The 22798-nt window shown below is 43.6% G+C and overlaps 1 protein-coding gene across 5 annotated transcripts in view; it reads right to left on the minus strand.

The window, feature by feature from the left end:
• GLE1 (GLE1 RNA export mediator) overlaps positions 1–22798 on the minus strand; it is a 53142-nt gene that overhangs the window by 17009 nt on the left and 13335 nt on the right. For all 5 annotated transcript variants that reach the window (XR_008374184.1, XM_053561115.1, XM_053561092.1 and 2 more), the window contains 7 exons: positions 16814–16924; positions 11456–11604; positions 11135–11195; positions 10672–10926; positions 2339–2570; positions 1075–1187; positions 613–682 (listed from right to left, as the gene is read on the minus strand). Coding sequence is in view for 4 of the 5 variants with exons in the window: in XM_053561115.1 (XP_053417090.1) it covers positions 613–682; positions 1075–1187; positions 2339–2570; positions 10672–10926; positions 11135–11195; positions 11456–11604; positions 16814–16924 (991 nt within the window). In the remaining variant the exon portion in view is untranslated. The remainder of the gene's footprint in view (positions 1–612; positions 683–1074; positions 1188–2338; positions 2571–10671; positions 10927–11134; positions 11196–11455; positions 11605–16813; positions 16925–22798) is intronic.

The following is a 22798-nucleotide window of genomic DNA, read 5'->3' on the forward strand; positions in this document are numbered from 1 at the left end:
TCACTTGAGCCCAGGAGTTGGATGTTGCTATGAGCTGTGATGCCACGGCACTCTACCCAGGGCGACAGCTTGAGGCTCTGTCTCAGAAAAAAAAAAAAAAAAAAGAAAAGAAACGAACTTGTGACTCTAAAGCAGGGACTTTTCCCTGTTTGGTTCTCACTTTCCAAATCTCGGTCTCTGGAAAAAAAATGAACAAGTCCTCAAGTATTAAAAAGGCAAGTTGGAGTTAGGAAAAGCTATATTGTAGAACAAAAGCAAACACCAAAAGTCACTGGCTAGGTTCCCCTAGTGATACTCTTGGCAGTCATTTTTACTTTAAAATTAAGAGCCAAGCTCAACAGTTTACTATGAATGGACACCTTATTATAATAAAATTAGTCAACAAACATAGGTCTTATGATTACTTTCCATGTGTTGAAGAGGAAATGGAATAGAAAAATAGGATGTATGTAATGTATACATACCTGATCCCACTGTCAACGTTTGCTCGAACATATTCTTTTCATAGAAACCTTATGCAGGAACCATTTATACAAACTTTACAGATAAACAGATTTGGAGTCAAATAATACAATGAAGTGAAGGACCACATTCTTAACTCCTCTGACCTACCTGCAATGGTGGAGATTTGGCTCACTGGGATGGTAGCAGCCTTCTGAAGGTCCATCTTTACCTTTTTGGCCTGCCAGAAAAGAACAGTGTTTTTTTTGTTTTTTTTTTTTTGTAGAGACAGGGTCTCACTTTATGGCCCTTGGTAGAGTGCCGTGGCCTCACACAGCTCACAGCAACCTCCAACTCCTGGGCTTAAGCGATTCTCCTGCCTCAGCCTCCCGAGTAGCTGGGACTACAGGCGCCTGCCACAACGCCCGGCTATTTTTTGGTTGCAGTTTGGCCGGGGCCGGGTTTGAACCCGTCACCCTCGGTATATGGGGCTGGAGCCTTACCTACTGAGCCACAGGCGCCGCCTAAGAACAGTGTTTTGAAGAGCAGAGTAGATGCCACATGGGGCATGAGATTGTCATTCTGTGAGCACCATCAAGCCCAGAGAATTCCCACTGTACACCCTGCCCCTACCTGCCCATCTTTGCTGTTGGTAAGACCCTCAAAGGCTAGCACACACTGTGCGGATGCATCCTGCAGCTGCTGGTACCACTGCATTGTACAGTCTTGTACCTTCATCTGGAGGTCTGAGGGGTAAAAGAGAGGCTTTGATAATAGCTAATATTTACAGAACATGTAATATGAGCCAGAACCTGTTCTAGCCACTTTATTTGTGCTTTATTAATTGCTTTAAGTGTCACAATAACTATGAAGTTGATACGATTAGCATCTCTATTTTGTACATAAGGAAATAGACATGGTTGGTTAAATGATTTGCCATGGTCATGCTGCTACTAAGCAGAAAAACTAGATTCTCACTGATCTGGCTCCAGAGCCAGCATTTTAAACACTGTATATACTGTATATACTGATTCTCATACGTACTGGACAAGCATCTATCTGTACATTTTTATGTATCTATGTATTTATCTATTTTTTTTTTTTTTTTTGAGACAGAGTCTCCCTCTATCACCCTGGGTAGAGTGCCGTGGCATCATCATAGCTCACAGCAAGCTCAAACTCTTGGGCTTCAGCAATCCTCTTGCCTCAGCCTCCTGAATAGCTAGGACTACAGGCCTGTGCCACTACACTCAGCTACCACCATGCACAGCAATACTTATAATCATATATCTACTAGAATTATATAAACTTTCAGGCTAGAAGCCCATGCTCAATGGTTAGAACACCTGCCCCGTGCACCAGGGGTGGCAGGTTCAAACTCAGCCAGGGCCTGATAAACAAACAAACAAACAAACAAACAAAAAAAAACCTTTCAAGTCCTCATGGAAAGTGTTGGAATCTGAAATCAGGTTCCATGTTAATCAATCAGAATATAATACATTATGTAAGGTGATGGCTAACTGCCCTACAGCTTAACACAATATTCAGAACACACTCGTTTCTTGTTTTTTTGAGATACAGTCTCACTATGTTGCTGTTGGTAGAGTGCCATGGCGTCACAGCTCCATCTTTAACCTCAAACTCTTGGGCTTAAGCGATTCTCTTGCCTCAGCCTCCCAAGTCCTCCCAAGTAGCTGGGACTACAGGCACCCCCAACAAGGTACAGCTATTTTTTCATTGTTGTTTGGCAGGCCCAGGCTGGATTCAAACCTGCCAGCTCCAGTATATGTGGCTGGCACCCTAGCCGCTGAGCTATAGGCACTGAGCCCACTCTTGTTTCTTATCACATTTGGAAACTTATACCTAGTTAAAGGACTATATCCACATCAGAACCTACCTTCATTCTGTTTCCCTCCTGGGCCCTCACTAGGTGCTGGGGACTCTTTGTGAGCCTCCGGTCCCTGCTGCATCTTTGACTCTTGTAGCTTTGCCTGGGCCTCGGCTTCATCCTGCTTCCTCTTGTCTTCACAGGCTCTGGTAATCTCCTGTCCCAAGTTTGTAAGGAGGTCCCGCATTTCCTGAAGAGCTTGTTCAGCCTCGGCTTGGTCCTCTGCTGTGGGATAGCCACTCTGTCAAAGTGACAGAGACAGTACTTAGTGGTCATACCCTAGTTACTCTTGTAGGACTAAATCATACCCAACACAAGTCAATAAATTTCTAGAATTAGAATTGTTGCACTGGGCAGTGCCTGTGGCTCAGTGAGCAGGGCGCCGGCCCCATATACCGAGGGTGGTGGCCCTGGCCAAACTGCAACAAAAAAATAGCCAGGCGTTGTGGCGGGCACCTGTAGTCCCAGCTACTCGGGAGGCTGAGGCAGGAGAATCGCCTAAGCCCAGGAGTTGGAGGTTGCTGTGAGCTGTGTGAAGCCACGGCACTCTACCGAGGGCAATAAAGTGAAACTCTGTCTCTACAAAAAAAAAAAAAAAAAAGAATTGTTGCACTAATGAAGTACTCACTTTCAACATGTTGATAATCCTTTCCAGTTCGCTGGAATGTAATACCAATTTACTTTCACATTCAGTTTCTTTTTTTAGTTTTTTGAGACAGTCACAGTTTGTTGCCCTGGATAGAGTACCATGGTGTCATAGCTCACAACTACCTCAAACTCTTAGACACAAGTGACCCTCTTGCTTCAGCCTCTCAAATAGCTGGGACTACAGGCACATCCACAATGCCCAGCTAGTTTCTCTACTTTTAGTAGAGACAACAGTCTTGCTCTTGCTCAGGCTGGTCTTGAACTCTGAGCTCAAGCAATTCACCCACCTTGGCCTCCCAGAGCTGTAGGATTATAGGTGTGAGCCCAGGCCCAGCTCACATTCAATTTCTTTTCTTTTCTTTCTTTCTTTTTTTGTTGTTGCAGTTTTTGTTTTTGTTTTTTTTGGCCGGGGCCTGGTTTGAACCCACCACCTCCGGTGTATGGGGCCAGCACCCTACTCCTTGAGGCACAGGCGCCGCCCTCAATTCAGTTTCTAAATATAAATTTATTTATGTGCTGCCAGAGTAATTTTTTAAAGTTTGTTAACAATATACTAGATAAAAAAAAAAACAATATACTAGATAAAAATGATACTGTTATAATTTGCATTGCATACACTAATGGTGATTTTGAACTTATTTTCATAATTATTGGATAATTATGTTTCTGCCTTTTTAAGCTCCTTGTCCTGTCCTTTGCTCATTTTTTCCATTATTGGGATGGAAGTGGAAAGTGAGAGTTATTCATTTTGGGAATGGGGGAGACAGGGTCTTGCTCTATTACCCAGGCTAGAGTGCAGTGTCATTATCATAGCTCACTCCAGCTTCAAACTCCTAGGCTCAAGTAATCCTCCTGCCTCAGCTTCCCAAGGAGCTGGGATTACAGGTGCATGTTATAATACCTGCCTAATTTTCTCTATTTTAGTAGAGACAGGTTCTCACTCTTGCCCAGACTGGTTTTAAACTCCTGACCTCAAGCAATCCTCTTACCTTGGCCCTCATTTATCTTTTATTCCATAATTAAAAAAAATTTTTTTTTGAGACAGTCTCAAGCTGTCACCCTAAAGAGTGCCATGGCGTCATACCTCACAGCAACCTCCAACTCCTGGGCTCAAGAGATTGTCTTGCCTCAATTTTTCTATTTTTAGTAGAGACAGGATCTCACTTTTGCTCAGGCTGGTCTTGAATTTGTGAGTTCAAGCAATCCACAGGACTCAGCCTCCAAGAGTGCTAGGATAACAGGCATGAGCCACCACACCCAGCCTTTTATTCCATAAATTAAAAATAACTCTATTTGTATGAAGGACATTAAAATTTGGTCTGTTGTATATGTTAGATATGTTTCCTAATCTGTAATGTGACTTTAACCTGCACTCAAAGCTGCCAATCTTTTCCTTATAACATCTGCTGTTACTGCTACCCTTAGAAGGACCTTCATATAATGCACATATTTACTTTTTTTCCCACTAAACTTGGTAGTTTCTTCTTTTTATATTTAAATATCCAAGAAACATGGAATACATGACAATATGGTACAAATGTAATCTTTATTTTTATTGTTAGTTCTCTTTCAAAATAATCCACCTCTTCCCCCTTGATTTAAAATGATACCTTCATATTATGCAATACATAAATTACCTATAAAAAAAATTGTCTCTTCTGGGATTGCTATTCTGTTTCATTTCCATTTTTTTTTTTTTTTTTGGAGACAGAGTGTCACTCTGTCACCATGGGTAAAGTGGTCTTGAACTCCTGAGCTCAAGTGATCCTCCCAACTCAGACCCCCAGAGCCGATAGGATTACAGTTATGACCCACCACGGCTGGCCAAAGAATACATTTTTATTCTTAGTTTAATATAAGTTTTTTCTTTTTCTATTAGGAAAGATTGTTGAAGTCTAGCATATTATTCTTAAAATATCTGATGAGGTAAACTTATGATTTTGATCCCTTAACCTATTAAATTAATTTCATGAATAGATTTCCTAACAATAAAACCAACTTCACCATTTTTTTTTTGTTGTTTTTTTTTTGAGACAGAGTCTCACTTAGTCACCCTTGGTAGAGTTCCATGGCATCATAGCTTACAGCAACCTCAAAGTCTTGGGATCAAGCAATTCTCTTGCTTCTACCTCCCGAGTAGCTGGGACTACAGGCGCCCACCACAAAGCCCACCTATTTTTAGAGACAGGGTCTCGATCTTGCTCAGGCTGGTCTTGAACCTGTGAGTTCAGGCCAATCCACCTGCCTCGGCCTCTCAGAGTGCTAGGATTACAGGCATCCAGCCTCTTTACGTATTTATTTTGAGTCAAGTGTCACTCTCTCACACTAGAGAGTCGTGGCATCAGCCTAGCTCACAGTAACCTCAAACTCCTGGGCTAAAGTAATCCTCCTGCCTCAGCCTCCCAAATAGCTCAGACTACAGGTGTAGACCACCATGCCCAGCTAATTTTTTCTATTGTTAGTAGAGATGGGGGTCTCGTTCTTGCTCAGGCTAGTCTTGAACTCCAGAGGTCAACACATCCTCCTTTCTCAACCTCCTAGAGTACTAAGATTACATGCATCAGCGAGCAGAACCAACGAATGTGCTTTTTCATTAGAATTTTATTACCAGATTATAAAATGAAGAAGCTCTGTACCATTTTCTCCCATAAACATGTTCAATCTTCTTGTCTACTAAATCACTGAGGTCCTTCTTCTTTTTTTTCTGAGACAGAGTCTCACTACCATATGTTGCCCTCAGTAGAGTACCGTAATGTCACAGCTCACAGCAACCTCAAACTCTTGGGCCTAAGTGATTCTTTTACCTCACCCTCCCGAGTAGCTAGGACTATAGGTGCCCACCACAACACCCAGCTATTTTGTTGTTGTTGTAGTTGTCACTGTTGTTTGGCAGGCCCTGGCCAGGTTCGAACCCACCAGCCCTGGTGTATGTGGCCGGCTCTCTAGCTGCTGAGCTATAGGCGCCAAGCCAGAGGGTCCTATATTTTAAACCAATTTGTCCAAGATAGTGGAAGAATAAAGAAGAAAAAGAAGTTTTGTTGAGAGCTGAAGTGGGATGATCATTTGCAGCCAGAAGTTCAAGACCAGACTTAGCAATGTAGTGAGACATCATCTCTACAGAAAAATAGAAAAATTAGCTAGTCGTGGTGGCACACACTTGTAATCCCAGCTACTCAGGAGGCCGAGGCAGAAGGATCGCATGAATCTGGAACTTTAATGTTGGCATGAGCTATGATGATGTCACTGCACTCTAGCCCAAGGCACATTGCAACACCCTGTCTTTTCTTTCTTTTTTTTTTCTTGAGACAGAGTCTCACTTTGTCACTCTGCAGAGTGCCATGGCATCATAGCTTACAGCAACCTCAAACTCTTGGGCTCAAGTGATCCTCTTGCCTCAGCTTCTCAAGTATTCGGGACTATAGAGGTCTGCCACCACACCCAGCTAGTTTTTCTACTTTGGTAGAGATGGGTCTCACTTTTCTGAGGCTTGTCTACAACTCCGACGCTGAATCAATCCACCTAACTCAGCCTCCCAGAGTGCTAGGATTACAGGTGTGAGCCACCGTGCCTGGCCCTCCAGGACCCTATGTTAAGAAAATAAACAATCTACTTTGGGGAGCTACCTATTAGTTCATGGTTAGGTTTCTCCTTTACATATTAAAATTATAAACTTAAATAAATTAAAATAGGAATCATCCTGGTGTAAGAATAAAATCACATTTATTCCAATATTGTGAATTAAGAAAAGTATAGGAATAAAAGCACAATCAAGGTAACAAAAGGGTACAGAGAATGAACTTCTAGGATATAGTATTTCATATAATCAAACATATACACAAATCAGGATGGGAAGGTGGTGGTAAAATGGTATAAATATTTTGTAAAATAAAGATCTTCATTCCCCACCAAACATCAAATAAATCTCAGATGGAAATTTAGTTATGAGGGAAAAGCCCCTTAACTTGTTTACATCAGAAATGTTGGAAACAATACGTACATCATGTAGTTATTTATTTATTTTTTTTCTTTTTGGTAGAGACAGAGTCTCACTTTATTGCCCTTGGTAGAGTGCCATGGCATCACACAGCTCACAGCAACCTCCAACTCCTGGGCTTAGGTGATTCTCTTGCCTCAGCCTCCCGAGTAGCTGGGACTATAGGCGCCTGCCACAATGCCCGGCTATTTTTTTGTTGCAGTTTGGACGGGGCTGGGTTTGAACCCACCACCCTTGGCATATGGGGCCAGCACTCAACCCACTGAGCCACAGGCGCCACCCTATCATGTAGTTATATAAAGAAATAAGGAAAACCTCTATGTTGCTAAGCAGTGATCTCCAGATTACACTGCTAAGTACAACAAAGCAAGGCACAGAACAGTGCATATAGTAAATTGCCTTTTATCTCAAGACACAAAAACACACACACACACACATATATCTTTGGTTTTGTTTTTAAACAATGGACACAAGACCAAAAAGCTAACAGAAACAGTCATTTGCAGAGGAGAAGAATAGAGTGCAGATAAAAGGGAAGGAAGTTAGACTTTGGTAAGTATACCTTGTTTTGTAATTCTCACTTTGGAACCATGTAAATGTTTTACATAATTATAAAACAAAAATCTGGTTGAAAAAAATTCTTAAAAATCAAAAGCAATATAAAACAAATGAACCCAACCATTTATCAAATTAGTAGCTTAACAAGTGAATTCTCTCAAGTGAAATGAAATTTGTTTTTTTGAGACAGAGCCTCAAGCTGTCGCCCTGGGTAGAGTGCCGTCACATCACGGCTCACAGCAACCTCCAACTCCTGGGCTCAAGCGATTCTCCTGCCTCCGCCTCCCAAGTAGCTGGGACTACAGGCACCTGCCACAATGCCCAGCTATTTTTTTTTATTGCAGCCGTCATTAATTGTTTGTCAGGCCCGAGCTGGATTCGAACCCACCAGCTCAGGTATATGTGGCTGGCACCTTAGCCACTTTATTAGCCACAGGTGCTGAGCCAGTTATTTATTTATTTATTTATTTTTTTGCAGTTTCTGGCCAGGACCAGGTTTGAACCCACCACCTCCGGTATATGGGACCAGTGCCCTACTCTTTTGAGCCACAGGCGCCGCCCCAGTTATTTATTTATTTATTTTTTTTGGCCGGGGCTAGGTTTGAACCCGCCACCTTCGGCATATGGGACCGGTGCTCTACCCCTTTGAGCCACAGGCACCGCCCTATTTATTTTTTTTTTTTTTAAGAGACAGGGTTTTGCTTTGTCTCCTAGGCTGGAGTGCAGTGCCATGATCATTGCTTACTGCATCTGTGAACTCTTGGGCTCAAGTCATCCTCCTGCCTCAGCCTCCTGAGTGTCTGGGACCACAAGCATGTGCCACTGTGTACAGCTTAAATTTTCTTTTCCTTTCTTTCTGAGACAGAGTCTTACTTTGTCACCGTTGGTAGAGTGCCATAACATCATATCTCACAACAACCTCAAAACTCTTAAGCTCAAGTGATTCTCAGTCTCCCTAGAAGCTGGGACCACAGGTACCTGCTATAACACACAGCTATTTTTAGGGACAGGGTCTTACTCTTGCTCAGGCTGGTCTTGAGCTCCTGAACTCAAGCAATCCACCTGCCTCAGCCTCCCAGAGTGCTAGGGTTACAGGCGTGAGCCACTGTGCCTGGCTGAGCTTAAATTTTTAACAATGCATAATCTCCAGTAGAAATAGGAAGTAAGGAAAGGAATATATAATCCATAAAGTAAATATAAAAGGCTAGAAAACATGAAATTTAAGAAGTGCAAATTACAACCAAAACAATACTGAGGCTCAGTGCCTGTGGCTCAAGGGGCTAAGGCACTTGAGCTGGCAGGTTTGAATCCAGCCCAGGCCTACCAAACAAAAATGAAAACTGCAACCAAAATAGTCGGGCATTGTGGTGGGTGCCTGTGGTCCCAGCTACTTGGGAGGCTGAGGCAAAAGAATCACTTAAGCCCAGGAGTTTGAGGTTGCTGTGAGCTGTGATGTCAAAGCACTCTACCCAGGGGACAGCTTGAGACTCTGTTTCAAAAAAAAAAAAAAAAAAAAATACTGAATGAGCAAGGATAAAAGCAATTCACAATATCTAATACTGCCACGTATTCCATGTAAATGGCAAGAGACACTGCTGATAACGCGTAAATTAATACAACTTTTGGATGTGAATCATGCGCCTTAAAATTTTTTTTTTTTTTTAGATGAAATCCGAGTTATTTATTTATTTATTTTTTTAATTTGGCCGGGGCTGGGTTTGAACCCACCACCTCCGGCATATGGGACCGGCGCCCTACCCGCTGAGCCACAGGCGCCGCCCGCGCCTTAAAATTTTTGATCTGCAGGGCGGCGCCTGTGGCTCAGTGAGTGGGGCGCCGGCCCCATGTGCCGAGGGTGGCGGGTTCAAGCCCAGCCCCGGCCAAACTGCAACCAAGGAATAGCCGGACGTTGTGGCGGGCGCCTGTGGTGGGAGAATCGTGTAAGCCCAGGAGTTGAGAGGTTGCTGTGAGCCATGTGATGCCACGGCACTCTACCCGAGGGCGGTACAGTGAGACTCTGTCTCTACAAAAAAAAAAAAAAAAAAAAAAAATTTTTGATCTGCAAATTGACCAAGGGACTGACTAAATAAATCTTTAATGAAGTAATTCCATTTGCAGGATTTATCTCAAGGAAATAATAAGAAAGATAGATAAACTATATATATAGTAATATCATTATAGTGTTAGGCATGGTAGTGAAACAGAGAAACCTAAATGTTCAGCAATAGGCATATTTCATCAATACATTTTGATATGATTATGTGTTGGAAGTATCCAATTTTCATCTGTTCGAATACTTACTGAATGCCTACTATATGTCAATGCAATACGATAGTTACAGCTATTAACACTGTCTTAAATACATGAAAATGTCTAATGATTACAGTAATCGCATGTTCAAAATACAATTAGTAAACACCTATAGGCCCAGCTACTTGGGAGGCTGAGGCAGGAGGACTGCTTGAGCCCAGAAGTTTTAGGCTGTAGTGAGTGTAACAGTGCCACTGCACTCCAGCTGTCACAAAGTGACACCCCATCTCTAAAAAAAATACAATAGGCTCAATGCCCATAGCTCAGTGGTTAGGGTGCCAGCCACATACGCTGGGGTTGGTGGGTTCAAACTCAGCCTGGGCCTGCTAAACAATAATGACAACTACAATAAAAAAAATAGCTGGGCGCTGTAGCAGGTGCCTACAGTCCCAAATACTTGGGAGGCTGAGGCAAGAGAATCACTTAAGCCCAAGAGTTTGAGTTTGCTGCGAGCTGTGATGCCGTGGTACTCAACTGAGGGCAACATAGTGAGACTCTGTCTCAAACAAATAAAAATAAAATAAAAATAAAAATAAAAAATAACTTGCAATTAAAAGAAATACATATTTGTTTAACCTAAGATACAGAATGCTATTCCACATGAGTCCAACTGGGGCTGAGAATAACACATACAGACACACAAACACCCACACCTTGGCAGAAAAAAAACATACTAAAATGTTAACAGCAGTTATCTCTAGGTAAAAAGTTAGCAAGTACTGTTAATATTTTTTCCAATAAGCAGGCATTATTTTAAATCAGAAAACAATTTTGCTCGTAAGGTTCTCCATTTCAAAGACAGAAAACAGAGTCATTCTGAAGCCCCCCTCACCTCTGAAGTGGCCCGAATGATCCCTGAGATGAGGCTGCACAGCTGGTTGCCTCGGGTGCGGAAGGCCGCCAGGTTGATCTGCAGCAGGTCCCTGTGCTGGTCAGAGGCGTCCAGCTGTTGGCTGAGCTGCAGCACCTCCTCCTGCAGGGCGTAGAGGCTGCGCAGGCGACCCTCGCCCTCTTCTCTCCGAAGCCGCTCGAGCTCTGCCTGCCTGAGGCGCTGCTGCTCTGCCTCCCGCAGCTTCAGGTTGAGAATCTATAGAAAGGGCCATCAAATCACCTCTCTCCAAGGCCTCCTGTCATGTCTTAGATGGGCTTGAGCAGGAAAAGGACTTCCCAAGGTCAGTCACACAGAGGCAGGGTAGGGCCAGGTCCTCCATGACGATGGTCTGTCAGGACCTGACTGTTCAGGCAGGTTATAAACAGACACCAAAACCCCCATGCTGATTCTCCCAGGCTCTGACCTTTGCTCTGTGACGATGCTCAGCTTTGAGCTTCTCTTGATGGCCCAAGGCTTCTCTGGAGCTGAATGAAAAATCGTAGGAAGGAACAGTGAGAGGTGTTTCCTAAAACTGTCTTACCTCTCCTAAAAGCCTCCCTCTCTGTGTTACTTTGGTAATCTTTCCATAGTTGGTCATTTCCCCAGGTTACAAGCTTCTCTGCCTATTTTCTTTTGAAATTTAAGTACTCCGAAGTTGTTCAACCCTTTCCCTCTGGGATTCCCCTTGGGAAAGAGTTCTACTTGACTACACCAACATTCCCAGTCATCTTTCAAGGGGACTAACCTCTTCTCCATAACTTCCCGCAGGTCCTGGAATTCTTTATGCTGCTTCAGTTCCTTCCGTTCATCAAACCGCTTCAGCTGTTCAGATGCCATCTCTGAGAGGGCACGCACCTTCCTCTCTTGCTCCTCCTGCCATTGCCTCAGGCCTTCCTGGAAAGGATCAGCACCTGCTCTCCAGAGCTCCTTGGACACCTTGTCTTTTACCCCTGGAGGCTGCCCTCCCATTGATCCTTCACACCATCAGAGAGAGAACCTTTACAGAAGTGCCCTCTCTCCTTTGGTTGGTCTTTAAACTCAAATCTTTTCAGAAAGCCCTTCCCATCTGCCAGGTAGGGTTTATGTTACACCAGGGACTTGGCAACATAGTATCAAACAGTCACATCCTTTTAAACTTTCACACTGTGTATTCTTTTTTTGTTTGTTTTTTGTAGAGACAGTTTCACTTTACCGCCTTTGGTAGAGTGCCATGATGTCATAGGACTCACAGCAACCTCTAGCTCTTGGGCTTACGCGATTCTCCTGCCTCAGCCTCCCGAGCAGCTGGGACTATAGGCACCCACCATGATGCCCGGCTATTTTTAGGTTGCAGTTCAGCCGGGGCTGGGTTTGAACCCACCACCCTCGGTATATGGGGCTGGCGCCCTACTCACTGAGCCACAGGCGCCACCCCACACTGTGTATTCTTATGAGGGTTTCATGGTAATCTGCAGAAATCCTTATTCTAATACCATAAACATGCTACATACATCCCTGTCTCACTGCTTTTCTCTTCTTATGTCTGACAAGATTTTTCTCCCCCACTGCAAAAAGGAAAGTCTCTTTCCTTAATACTTAAAGGTATCAGATATTTCACTTCTTTGTTTTTGTTTTGTTTTTGTGGTTTTTTTGGCCGGGGCTAGGTTTGAACCCACCACCTCTGGCATATGGGACCGGCGCCCTACTCCTTGAGCCACAGACGCCGCCCGATATTTCACTTCTTATTTCATGGAGTACTCTCATATGATTTTTAAGGGCAGTTTGACATTTTATTTATTTATTTATTTTATTATTATTATTTTTTTTTGAGACAGAGCCTCAAGCTCTCACCCTGGGTAGAGTGCTGTGGCATCACAGCTCACAGCAACCTCCAACTCCTGGGCTCAAGCGATTCTCCTGCCTCAGCCTAGAGACAGAGTCTCACTTTGTCACCCTCAGTAGAGTGCTGTAGCGTCACAGCTCACAGCAACCTCTAGCTATTGGGCTTAGGTGATTCTCTTGCCTCAGCCTCCCGAGTAGCTGGGACTACAGACACCCACCACAACGCCCGGCTATTTTTTTGTTGCAGTTTGGCCGGGGCCGGGTTTGAACCCACCACCCTCGGTATATGGGGCCAGCGCCCTACTCACTGAGCCACAGGCACTGCCCCAGTTTGACATTTTAACTACACAAACTTTGAAGTGTATATATCCTTTGACACCTATCCCATTTTAGGAATTTATCCTAAGGAATACCTGCTTATACTGCAAAGTATATGTAAAAGGATGCACACTGCAGCCCTATTGATAACAGCAATAAATATAAAATGACTTAAATTAACTCAGGAATGGTAAAACATACTACAGTATATACTGTACTGCAGTCATACTATAGAATACTGTGCAGCCTTTAAAGAGGATGAGATGCTACCTATTGACATAGAAATATGTCAAAATAGGGCGGCGCCTGTGGCTCAGTCAGTAGGGCGCGGGCCCCATATACCCAGGGTGGCGGGTTCAAACCCGGCCCTGGCCAAACTGCAACCAAAAAATAGCCGGGCGTTGTGGCAGGCGCCTGTAGTCCCAGCTACTCGGGAGGCTGAGGCAAGAGAATCACTTAAGCCCAGGAGTTGGAGGTTGCTGTGAGCTGTGTGATGCCATGGCACTCTACCCAGGGCCATAAAGTGAGACTCTGTCTCTACAAAAAAAAAAAGAAAAAGAAATATGTCAAAATATATTGACAAGACATTAGGTTAGTCTATTTATTATATTTATTTACTTACATATCTTTATAGAGACAGGGTCTTGCTCTGTCACCCATGCTAGAGTGCAGTGGCACAATCATAGCTCATTGCAGCCTCGAACTCCCGGGCTCAAGCAAGTAGCTAGGATTACAGGTGCATGCCACAGCTGGCTAGTTTTTAAAAATGTATTTTAGGGCGGTGCCTGTGGCTCAGTCGGTAGGGCGCCGGCCCCATATACCGAGGGTGGCGGGTTCAAACCCAGCCCCGGACATACTGCAACCAAAAAATAGCCGGGCGTTGTGGCGGACGCCTGTAGTCCCAGCTACTCAGGAGGCTGAGGCTAGAGAATCGCTTAAGCCCAGGAGTTGAAGGTTGCTGTGAGCTGTGTGAGGCCACGGCACTCCACCGAGGGCCATAAAGTGAGACTCTGTCTCTACAAAAAAAAAAGTATTTTATACAGATGGGGGTCTCACTATGTTGCTCAGGCTGGTCTTGAATTCCCAGCCTCAAGAGATCCCTCTGCCTTGACCTTCCTAAGTGCTGGGATTACAGCCATGAGCCACAGTACCTGGACTATTCATTTTAAAACTTGTTTTACAACTTTCAATATAAGAAGGCAAATGGAAAAGAGCCTCACAGGAGACTCTATGGACCAAACAAACAACCACATATTAGAGAAAGTATGAGAGAGATGATAGATCATCAGCATGGAAAAACTTCACATACTTCTTGAAGACAGAAAGTCAGTGGAGAAATGATAAATAATAGAGCAGAGCTTGAAAAACCCAAGGACACACATATAAATGCACATTAAACAGGGGAATATGAACCAATTTGCCAGGAGATCAACCAAAAAGTTTAAGACTAGGCAATGCCAGGTCTAATCTAGGTGGGCCTCATGGGCAGAAAATGAAGAGATTAGCTGAATGTCTACAGAAAAAACTGTCAACTCTTGCCTCTTCTTTTAAACGAAAAGAGCCAAGAGCCAAGCACCTGTGCTATAAAGGTTTTAAAACAGATCTGCAAATTCTCTGACATTCTTCTCATCCCCTTCACTTCAACCTGAGCTCATCTTCATGATTATCTTGATGACTAGAAGGTGGCAAAAATAAAAGCAGGTTATATAACTTGTGAAACTAGGTTAAAAAGGCTACACAACTCTAACCGTTTCTCTTACGATGCTTGCTCTTAGAACCTGACTTCTATACTATGAGGACACCACCTGGAGAGGGTACATGTCAAATGAGGAAGCCTTTGAGATTTTGAGATGACTCCAGCCTCAGCCCCAAGCACATGAAATCCTCAACCCGAACCACCTACCTCAGAGGCTCCCAAACTCTGGCATGTACCAGAATCTCCTAGAAGACTTGCTAAGCATAGATTACTAGACTAGGCCACCTCCAGAGATTTTCATTCAGTAGGTTGTAGGTCAGGGGGTCTGAGATTTGCATTTCTCAGAGATTCCCAGGTGATAGACCTTCCACTGGTCAGGAACCACACTTTGAGAACTACTGACCTACCTAATCCTGACCTCGAGAAGCACAAAAGATAGTAATAAATGCCAGTTGTTTTAAGCCACAAGGTTTGGGGTGATTTATTATATAGTAATGCTCACTTCTAACTTAAAAAATGGAGAGTTAATTGGTGGGACCACACCTATGGTGCATCTTACAAGGGTACATGTGAAACTTACTAAATGTAGAACATAAATGTCTTAACACAATAACTAAGAAAATGCCAGGAAGGCTATGTTAACCAGTCTGATGAAAATATTTCAAATTGTATATAAAATCAGCGCATGGTACCCCATGATTGCATTAATGTAAACAGCTATAATTTAATAATAAAAATAATAATAATAAAAGAATGTAAAAAAAAAAACGGAGAGTTTTGGCAGGGCTTGGCAGGGCTTGGCAGGGCTTGGCAGCTAACACCGATAATCCTAGCACTCTGGGAGGCTGAGGCAGGAGCACTGCTTGAGCTCAGGAGTTCAAGACCTGCCTGAGCAAGAACAAGACCCCACCTCTAAAAACAACGAGGCATTCTGGTGGGCATCTGTAGTCCCAGCTACTTGGGAGGTGGAGGCAAGAGAATCATTTGAGCCCAAGAGACTGAGGTTACTGTGAGATATAATGCCATGACATTCTACCAAGGACAACAAAGTGAGACTCTGTCTCAAAAAAAAAAAAAAGAGAGAGAGAAAAGAGAGTTTTTCTCTAAAAGAAAATAAACTGTTCACAGATAATTGGGTCAGCCAGTCCAGGAGCTGGTATTGTCATGTTAGGAATTTTGGAAATTAAGAAGTCTCAATGAGGCTCGGCACCTGTGGCTCAAGCAGCTAAGGCACCTGCCACATACACCTGAGCTGGCAAGTTCAAATCCAGCCTGGGCCTGCCAAACAACAACAGCTGCAACCAAAAAAAAAAATAGCCAGGCGTTGTGGCGGGCGCCTGTAGTCCCAGCTACTTGGGAGGCAGAGGCAAGAGAATCGCTTGAGTCCAGGAGTTGGAGGTTGCTGTGAGCTGTGATGCCACAGCACACTACCCAGGGCAACAGCTTGAGGCTCTGTCTCAAAAAAAAAGCTAGGCGTTATGGCAGGCGCTTGTAATCCCAGCTACTTGGTAGACTGAGGCAAGAGAATCACTTAAGCCCAAGAGTTTGAGGTTGTTGTGAGCTGTGACACCACGGCACTCTATCGAGGGTGATAAGTGAGACTGTCTCTAAAACAGGAAGAAAAAAAAGAAATCTCAATGATTAATAATCTTATTCTTGGCTATTCATCTTTAATACTTGGTCTGGCTACTGGCAAAAAGGATCTATAGATAATTCAGGAATCACTATACCCAAAAGAAAGAGATACAGATGAACACATGAAAAATAATGAATCCAAAATGAAAAAGATATTTCAAGGAAGACAAGTGTAATTTTTTTTTTTTTTTTAGAGACAAGAGTTTTGCTCTGTTGCCCAGGCTAGAGTGCCATGGCATCAGCCTCAGTCACAGCAACCTCAAGCTCCTGGGCTCAAGCGATCCTCCTGCCTCACCCTCCTAAGTAGTTAGGGCTATAGGCACCTAGCATAATGCCCAGCTAATTTTTCTATTTTTAGTAGAAATAGGATTTCAATCTTGCTTAGTCCGGTCTTGAACTCCTAAGCTCAAGTGGTCCTCCTGAGTTTGCCTACCCCCAGAGTCCTGGAATTACAGGTGTGATGCACCCTGTCTAGCCTGACTTTACTCTTGACTTCTACATTATACTTCTTCCCCAAATGGATAGTAGATGGGAAGGATGAGCAGTATAAAGAGGGCATTGTTAACCCCTGGGAAATGCAGTTAAGTGAGGATCCGTAAGGTCAAGCCTGCCATATCTCAGAGGTTCACTTACCCTTCCTTTCATTCTATGTACCACTTCATACATTCGGATGCAGCCTTCCACTTGGACCCCCCGGGAAGACTGAAGTACCATGGACTCTGTATGCTGGGACTCATGTTTGCCCTAAATGGACAGAAGAGGAAAAAAGAATTAAGTTCCTAACACAGTAGCACTGAAGTTCTCTCCTCTAGACAAAGATCACATTCCAACTTATGAACCACCACCAATAACAACAAAACCCTACAATTTTTCTTTTCTTTTCTTTTGAGACAAGGTTTCACTCTGTCACCCAGGCTGGAGTGCAATGGCCTCATCATAGCTCACTAAAGCCTCAACGAATCCTCCCACTTCAGCCTCACAAAGTGCTAGGATTATAGGCATGAGCCACTGTGCTTAGACCAAAAAACCAGTTTAAGTTAAAACCAACTTAAATTGGGTGATTTTCATGACATTGACCTTGTTCTAATTGTTTTCTTCAAATTTGATGTTTGCCACTTTGGGTGGGGTTTTTTGTTTGTTTTTTATATGTTTTGTGTCTTGCTTGTTTACATTATTCTGGCCAGAAAATATTCCCCAATTTCTTCTGATTAAGTGTCCATTTGTTCTGGGATGGTATGGATGGAGCAATGCAAAGCCACAACTTCTACCCTACTGGTCCATACATGTGACCAGATAGAAATCAAGTACTCTATCCCCCTATACTCAGTATGAACTCGAGGAAAGAGAAATATGACCTAAGCTAAACCAGAGTCAATCTCTGAACTTCCCTGATGTTGCTATCTGGGAATGCTAACCTAAGAAGATACGAGTCTAGAATACCTCCATCTTGCCACACAGAGTTTATCTAAAAAATAAAATGAAAAAGAGAGGCAGAATTGGGAGATAGAAAGGCAAAGGCCTGTGTTTGGGTCACTAGACAAAGTCAAAAATAATGTCAAGCAGAAGGCAGATATTGAGATCTAACTGATTCCAAGTAGAATTCTAGACTTCCTGCCTATATGAACCAATTAATTTCTCCCCAACCCCATGTATTGCTTAAGCTAGTTTGAACTAGATTAATGATCCTTAAAATACCAAATATTCCAAATAATACAATAATTCATTTCTTAAAATTATCTAAGAATTTTTTTTTTATTTAATTCAGCAATTATTTATTGGACACTTACTATGTGCAAGGTACATCACCAACAGAAATTCGTTCCACATCTGTGCTGTTCTATAAAGGTACCCCCCAGCCACATGTAGTTATACAGCACTTGGGGCAGTGGGAATTTTTTTTTTTTTTTTTGAGATAGTCTCACTATGTTGCCCGGGGTAGAGTGCTATGGCATCATAGCTCACAGCAACCTCAAACTCTTGGGCTGAAGTGAAGCTCTTCCTTCAGCCTCCCAAGTAGCTGGGACTACAGACGCCTACCACAACGTCCAGCTATTTTTTGGTTGTAGTTGTCATTGTTGTTGGGCAAACCTGGGCTGGGTTCGAACCCACCAGCTCCAGTGTATGTGGCTGGCGCCCTAGCTACTGAGCTACAGCACCGAGCCATGATTTTCTTTTTTTTTTGATACAAGGTCTTGCTCTGTTGCCCAGGCTATATTATAAGTGGTATCATGATCATTTGTTGCAACCTCACTCTCCTAGGCTCAAGCAATCCTCCTGCCCAGCCTCCTGAGTAACTGGGACTACACATGCAAGCCACCACACCCATCAAACTTTTCTTTTTTTTGGTGAGACAGAGTCACTCACTTTGTCACCCTCGGTAGTGTGCGATGGTGTCATAGCTCACAGCAAGCTCAAACTCTTGGGCTCAGCCTCCCAGAGCACTACGATTACAGGTGTGAGCCACCTTGTCCAGCCTAATTATTATTTGTTTGTTTTTGTTTCTTTTTTTTTTTTTTGCAGAGACTGGATCTCTATATGCTCCAAGCTGTTCTCAAACTCCCACCCTCAAGAGACCCTCCTGCCTCAGCTTCAAAAAAATGCTAAGATTACAGGCATGAGCACTACACCTGGCCAAAACCATCTAGTAATTTGCATAAACCCCAAGAATGATATAGTTTTATTTATATATGGATAAGGCCTCAGCAATTTAGTCCAGCACTAAATTTACAGATGAAGAAAATGAGGCCTGTTGAGGGAAAGAGGCCTAGTGAGGGCAAAACCACAATACTAGCAAGATGAGGCTAGAATGTGATGCCTCTAAGAAACTGATCACAGCTCCTTTAAATATTTTTTTTAAATTGTGGTCAGGGCTCAGCACCCGGGGCATAGTGCTTACAGCACCAGCCATATACACTGAGGCTGGTGGGTTTGAACCTGGCCCAGGGCAACTAAACAACAATGACAACTGCAACAAAAAATAGCCAGGCATTGTGGCGTGCACCCATAGTCCCAGCTACTTGGGAGGCTGAGGCAAGAAAATGGCTTAAGCCCAAGAGTTTAAGGTTGCTGTGAGCTGTGATGCTGTGACACTCTACCAAGAGTGACATAATAAAACTGTCAAAAATAAAAATAAATAAATAAGTAAAATTTGGTCAATTTGAGTGTGGTGGCTCATGCCTATAATCCTAGCACCCTGGGATGCTGAGGCAAGTGGATTTCCTGGGCTCACAGATTTGAGACCAGCCTGAGCCAGAACCAGATTTTGTCTCTAAATATAGCTGGGCACTGTGGTGGGCACCTGTAGTCCCAGCTACTTGGGAGGCTGAAGCAAAAGAATCACTTAAGCCCAGGAGTTGAAGTTGCTATGAGCTATGTATGACGCACGGCACTCTACCAAGGGCAATAAAGTGAAACTCTGTTTCCAAACAAAAAACAAAAACAAGAGGGCAGTGACTGTGGCTCCGTGAGCAGGGCGCTAGCCCCATATACTGAGGGTGGTGGGTTCAAACCCGGCCCCAGCCAAACTGTAACAAAAAATAGCCGGGCGTTGTGGCGGGTGCCTGTAGTCCCAGCTACTTGGGAGGCTGAGGCAAGAGAATCACCAAAGCCCAGGAGTTGGAGATTGCTGTGAGCTGTGGTGCCACAGCACTCTACTGAAGGCGATAAAGTGAGACTGTCTCTACAAATAAATAAATAAAATTTTGGTCAGGCTGGGCTTGGTGGCTCATGCCTATAATCTTAGCACTGTAGGAGGCCCAGGTGGGTGGACTGCCCTGAGCTCACAGTTTCAAGACCAGCCTGAACATGAGCAAGTCCCTGTCTCTAAAAATAGCCAGGCGTTGTGGTGGTTACCTGTAGTCCCAGCTATTTGGGAGGCTGAGGCAAAAGTATCACTTCAGCCCAAGAATTGGAGGCTGCTGTGAGCTATGATGCCATAGCACTCTACAGAGGGTGACAAAGTTAAGACTCTATCTCAAAAATAAAATAAAATACAATTTGGCCAGATGCGGTGGCTGTCACTTGTAATCCTAACACTCTGGGAGACAGAGGTGCATGGATTGCCAGAGCTCTGAAGTTTGAGGTTGCTACGTGCTATGATGATGGCATGGATGAAACTCTACTCAGAGAAACAGAGTGAGACTCTCAAAAACAAACAAACAAAAAAAAGTTTAAATTTTGAAATAATTACAATTCACAAAAAGATGCGAAATTACATATAGGGAGATCCCATGTACTTTTCTCCCAATAGTAACATCCTTCATAAATACAGTAAAATAGCAAAACCAGTAAATAGATACTTTCACAGAGCTTTGAGATTTCCCAAGTTTTAGGTGCATTCATCTGTACATATGTCTAATTCTCCAGAATTTTATCACATGTCTAGATTTGTGTAAAGCATTACCACACCCAAAATACACAGCACAAAGCCCCCTCATGCCACACATACTTTTACAGTCATACCACCTCTTGCCCTACGCCTCCCCATTAACCTCTTCTCCATCTCTATAATTTTCCTATTTAAACGATGTTATATATAATATATAACCTTTTGATATTGGCTTTTTAAAACTCAGTACAATGCCGTTGAGATCAATCCAAGCTGTTGCACATATCAAGGATTTCTTAATTGCTGTTGGTAATCACATGGTAGGGATGAACCACAGCTTTTAGTAATTTTTTATTTTATTTATTTATTTATTTATTTTTTTGTAGAGACAGAATTTCACTTTATTGCCCTCGGTAGAGTGCTGTGGCATCACACAGCTCACAGCAACCTCCAACTCCTGGGCTTAGGCAATTCTCCTGCCTCAGCCTCCCCAGTAGCTGGGACTACAGGCGCCCACCACAACGCCTGGCTAACCACAGCTTTTATTTAAACATTCACCTGCTGAAAGATGTTTGGTTGTGGGCAGCACCTGTGGCTCAGTGAGTAGGGCACTAGCCCCATATACCGAGGGTGGCGGGATCAAACCCAGCCCTGGACAAACTGCAACAAAAAAATAGTCGGGCATTGTGGCAGGTGCCTGTAGTCCCAGCTACTTGGGAGGCTGACAGTCTTATTATATCGCCCTTAGTAGAGTGTTGCAGCATCACAGCTCACAGCAACCTCAAACTCTTGGGCTTAAGCCATTTTCTTGCCACCACCGAGGGTGGTGGGTTCAAGCCCGGCGCTGGCTAAACTGCAACACAAAAATAGCCAGAAGTTGTGGCGGGTACCTGTAGTCCCAGCTACTCAGGAGGCTAAGGCAAGAGAATTGTGTGAACTGTGATGCCACAGCACTCTACTAAGGGCAACAAAGTGAGACTCTGTCTCTAAAAAAATAAATAAACAAAAAATAAAAAAATTATAAAACTCCTGAACTCACACAATCCACCCATTTCGGCCTCCCAGAGTGCTAGGATTACAAGCGTGAGCCACTGCACCTGGGAGCTTCTACATACCATTTGTGTTGCAAGCTTTGATTTCTCTGGAATAAATGCCTAAGAATACAATTGCTGGATCATATAGTTAAATGCATGTTTAGTTTTATAAGAAAATGCCAAATCCTTTCCCAGAGTGGCTGTACCATTGTACATTTCCACTCGAAATGTACAGTGATCCAGATTTTTTTTTTTTTTTTGTAGAGACAGAGTCTCACTGTACCGCCCTTGGTAGAGTGCCGTGGTGTCACACAGCTCACAGCAACCTCTAACTCTTGGGCTTACGCGATTCTCTTGCCTCAGCCTCCCGAGCAGCTGGGACCACAGGCACCCGCCACAACGCCCGGCTATTTTGTTGTTGTTGTTGTTGCAGTTTGGCCGGGGCTGGGCTCGAACCCACCACCCTCGGCACATGGAGCCGGCGCCCTACTCACTGAGCCACAGGCGCCGCCCAAGTGATCCAGATTTTTTTTTTTTTTTTTTTGGTGATCCAGATTTTTTACATCTTCACCAGCATTTGGTTTTGCTCCTATTTTTAATTATTTTAAACATTCCAGTAGGTATATAACACTTCTCACCATAGTTTTGATTTATTATTTCCCTATTGGTTAGTGATGTTGAACATCTTTCATTTGCTTTCTTTGGCCATGAATTTATCTTCTTCGCAGCAATGCCTATTTGGTAGAGTTATTTGCTATAAATGGAATTTTACTGTACAGGGAAACAATCTTTTTTTTTTTTTTTTTTTTGTAGAGACAGAGTCTCACTTTATGGCCCTCGGTAGAGTGCTGTGGCCTCACACAGCTCACAGCAACCTCCAACTCCTGGGCTTAAGCGATTCTCTTGCCTCAGCCTCCCAAGTAGCTGGGACTACAGGCGCCCGCCACAACGCCCGGCTATTTTTTGGTTGCAGTTTGGCCGGGGCCGGGTCTGAACCCGCCACCCTCAGTATATGGGGCCGGCGCCCTACCGACTGAGCCACAGGCGCCGCCCACAGGGAAACAATCTTAAAAGGCACTATAAGAACAAATTATTCACATTATAAGAGACTGTTTGGTTCTTTAACATAAAAGTAAACCATAGGTTTACTTTTTAGTTTATATCAAATATTTCATCTTTAAAAATACTGGTCTTTGGGGCGGTGTCTGTGGCTCAAAGGGGTGAGGCGCTGGCCCCATGTGCCGGGGGTGGTGGGTT

Source organism: Nycticebus coucang, chromosome 2 (genome assembly GCF_027406575.1).
Source record: "Nycticebus coucang isolate mNycCou1 chromosome 2, mNycCou1.pri, whole genome shotgun sequence".
NCBI classification, from domain to species: domain Eukaryota; kingdom Metazoa; phylum Chordata; class Mammalia; order Primates; family Lorisidae; genus Nycticebus; species Nycticebus coucang.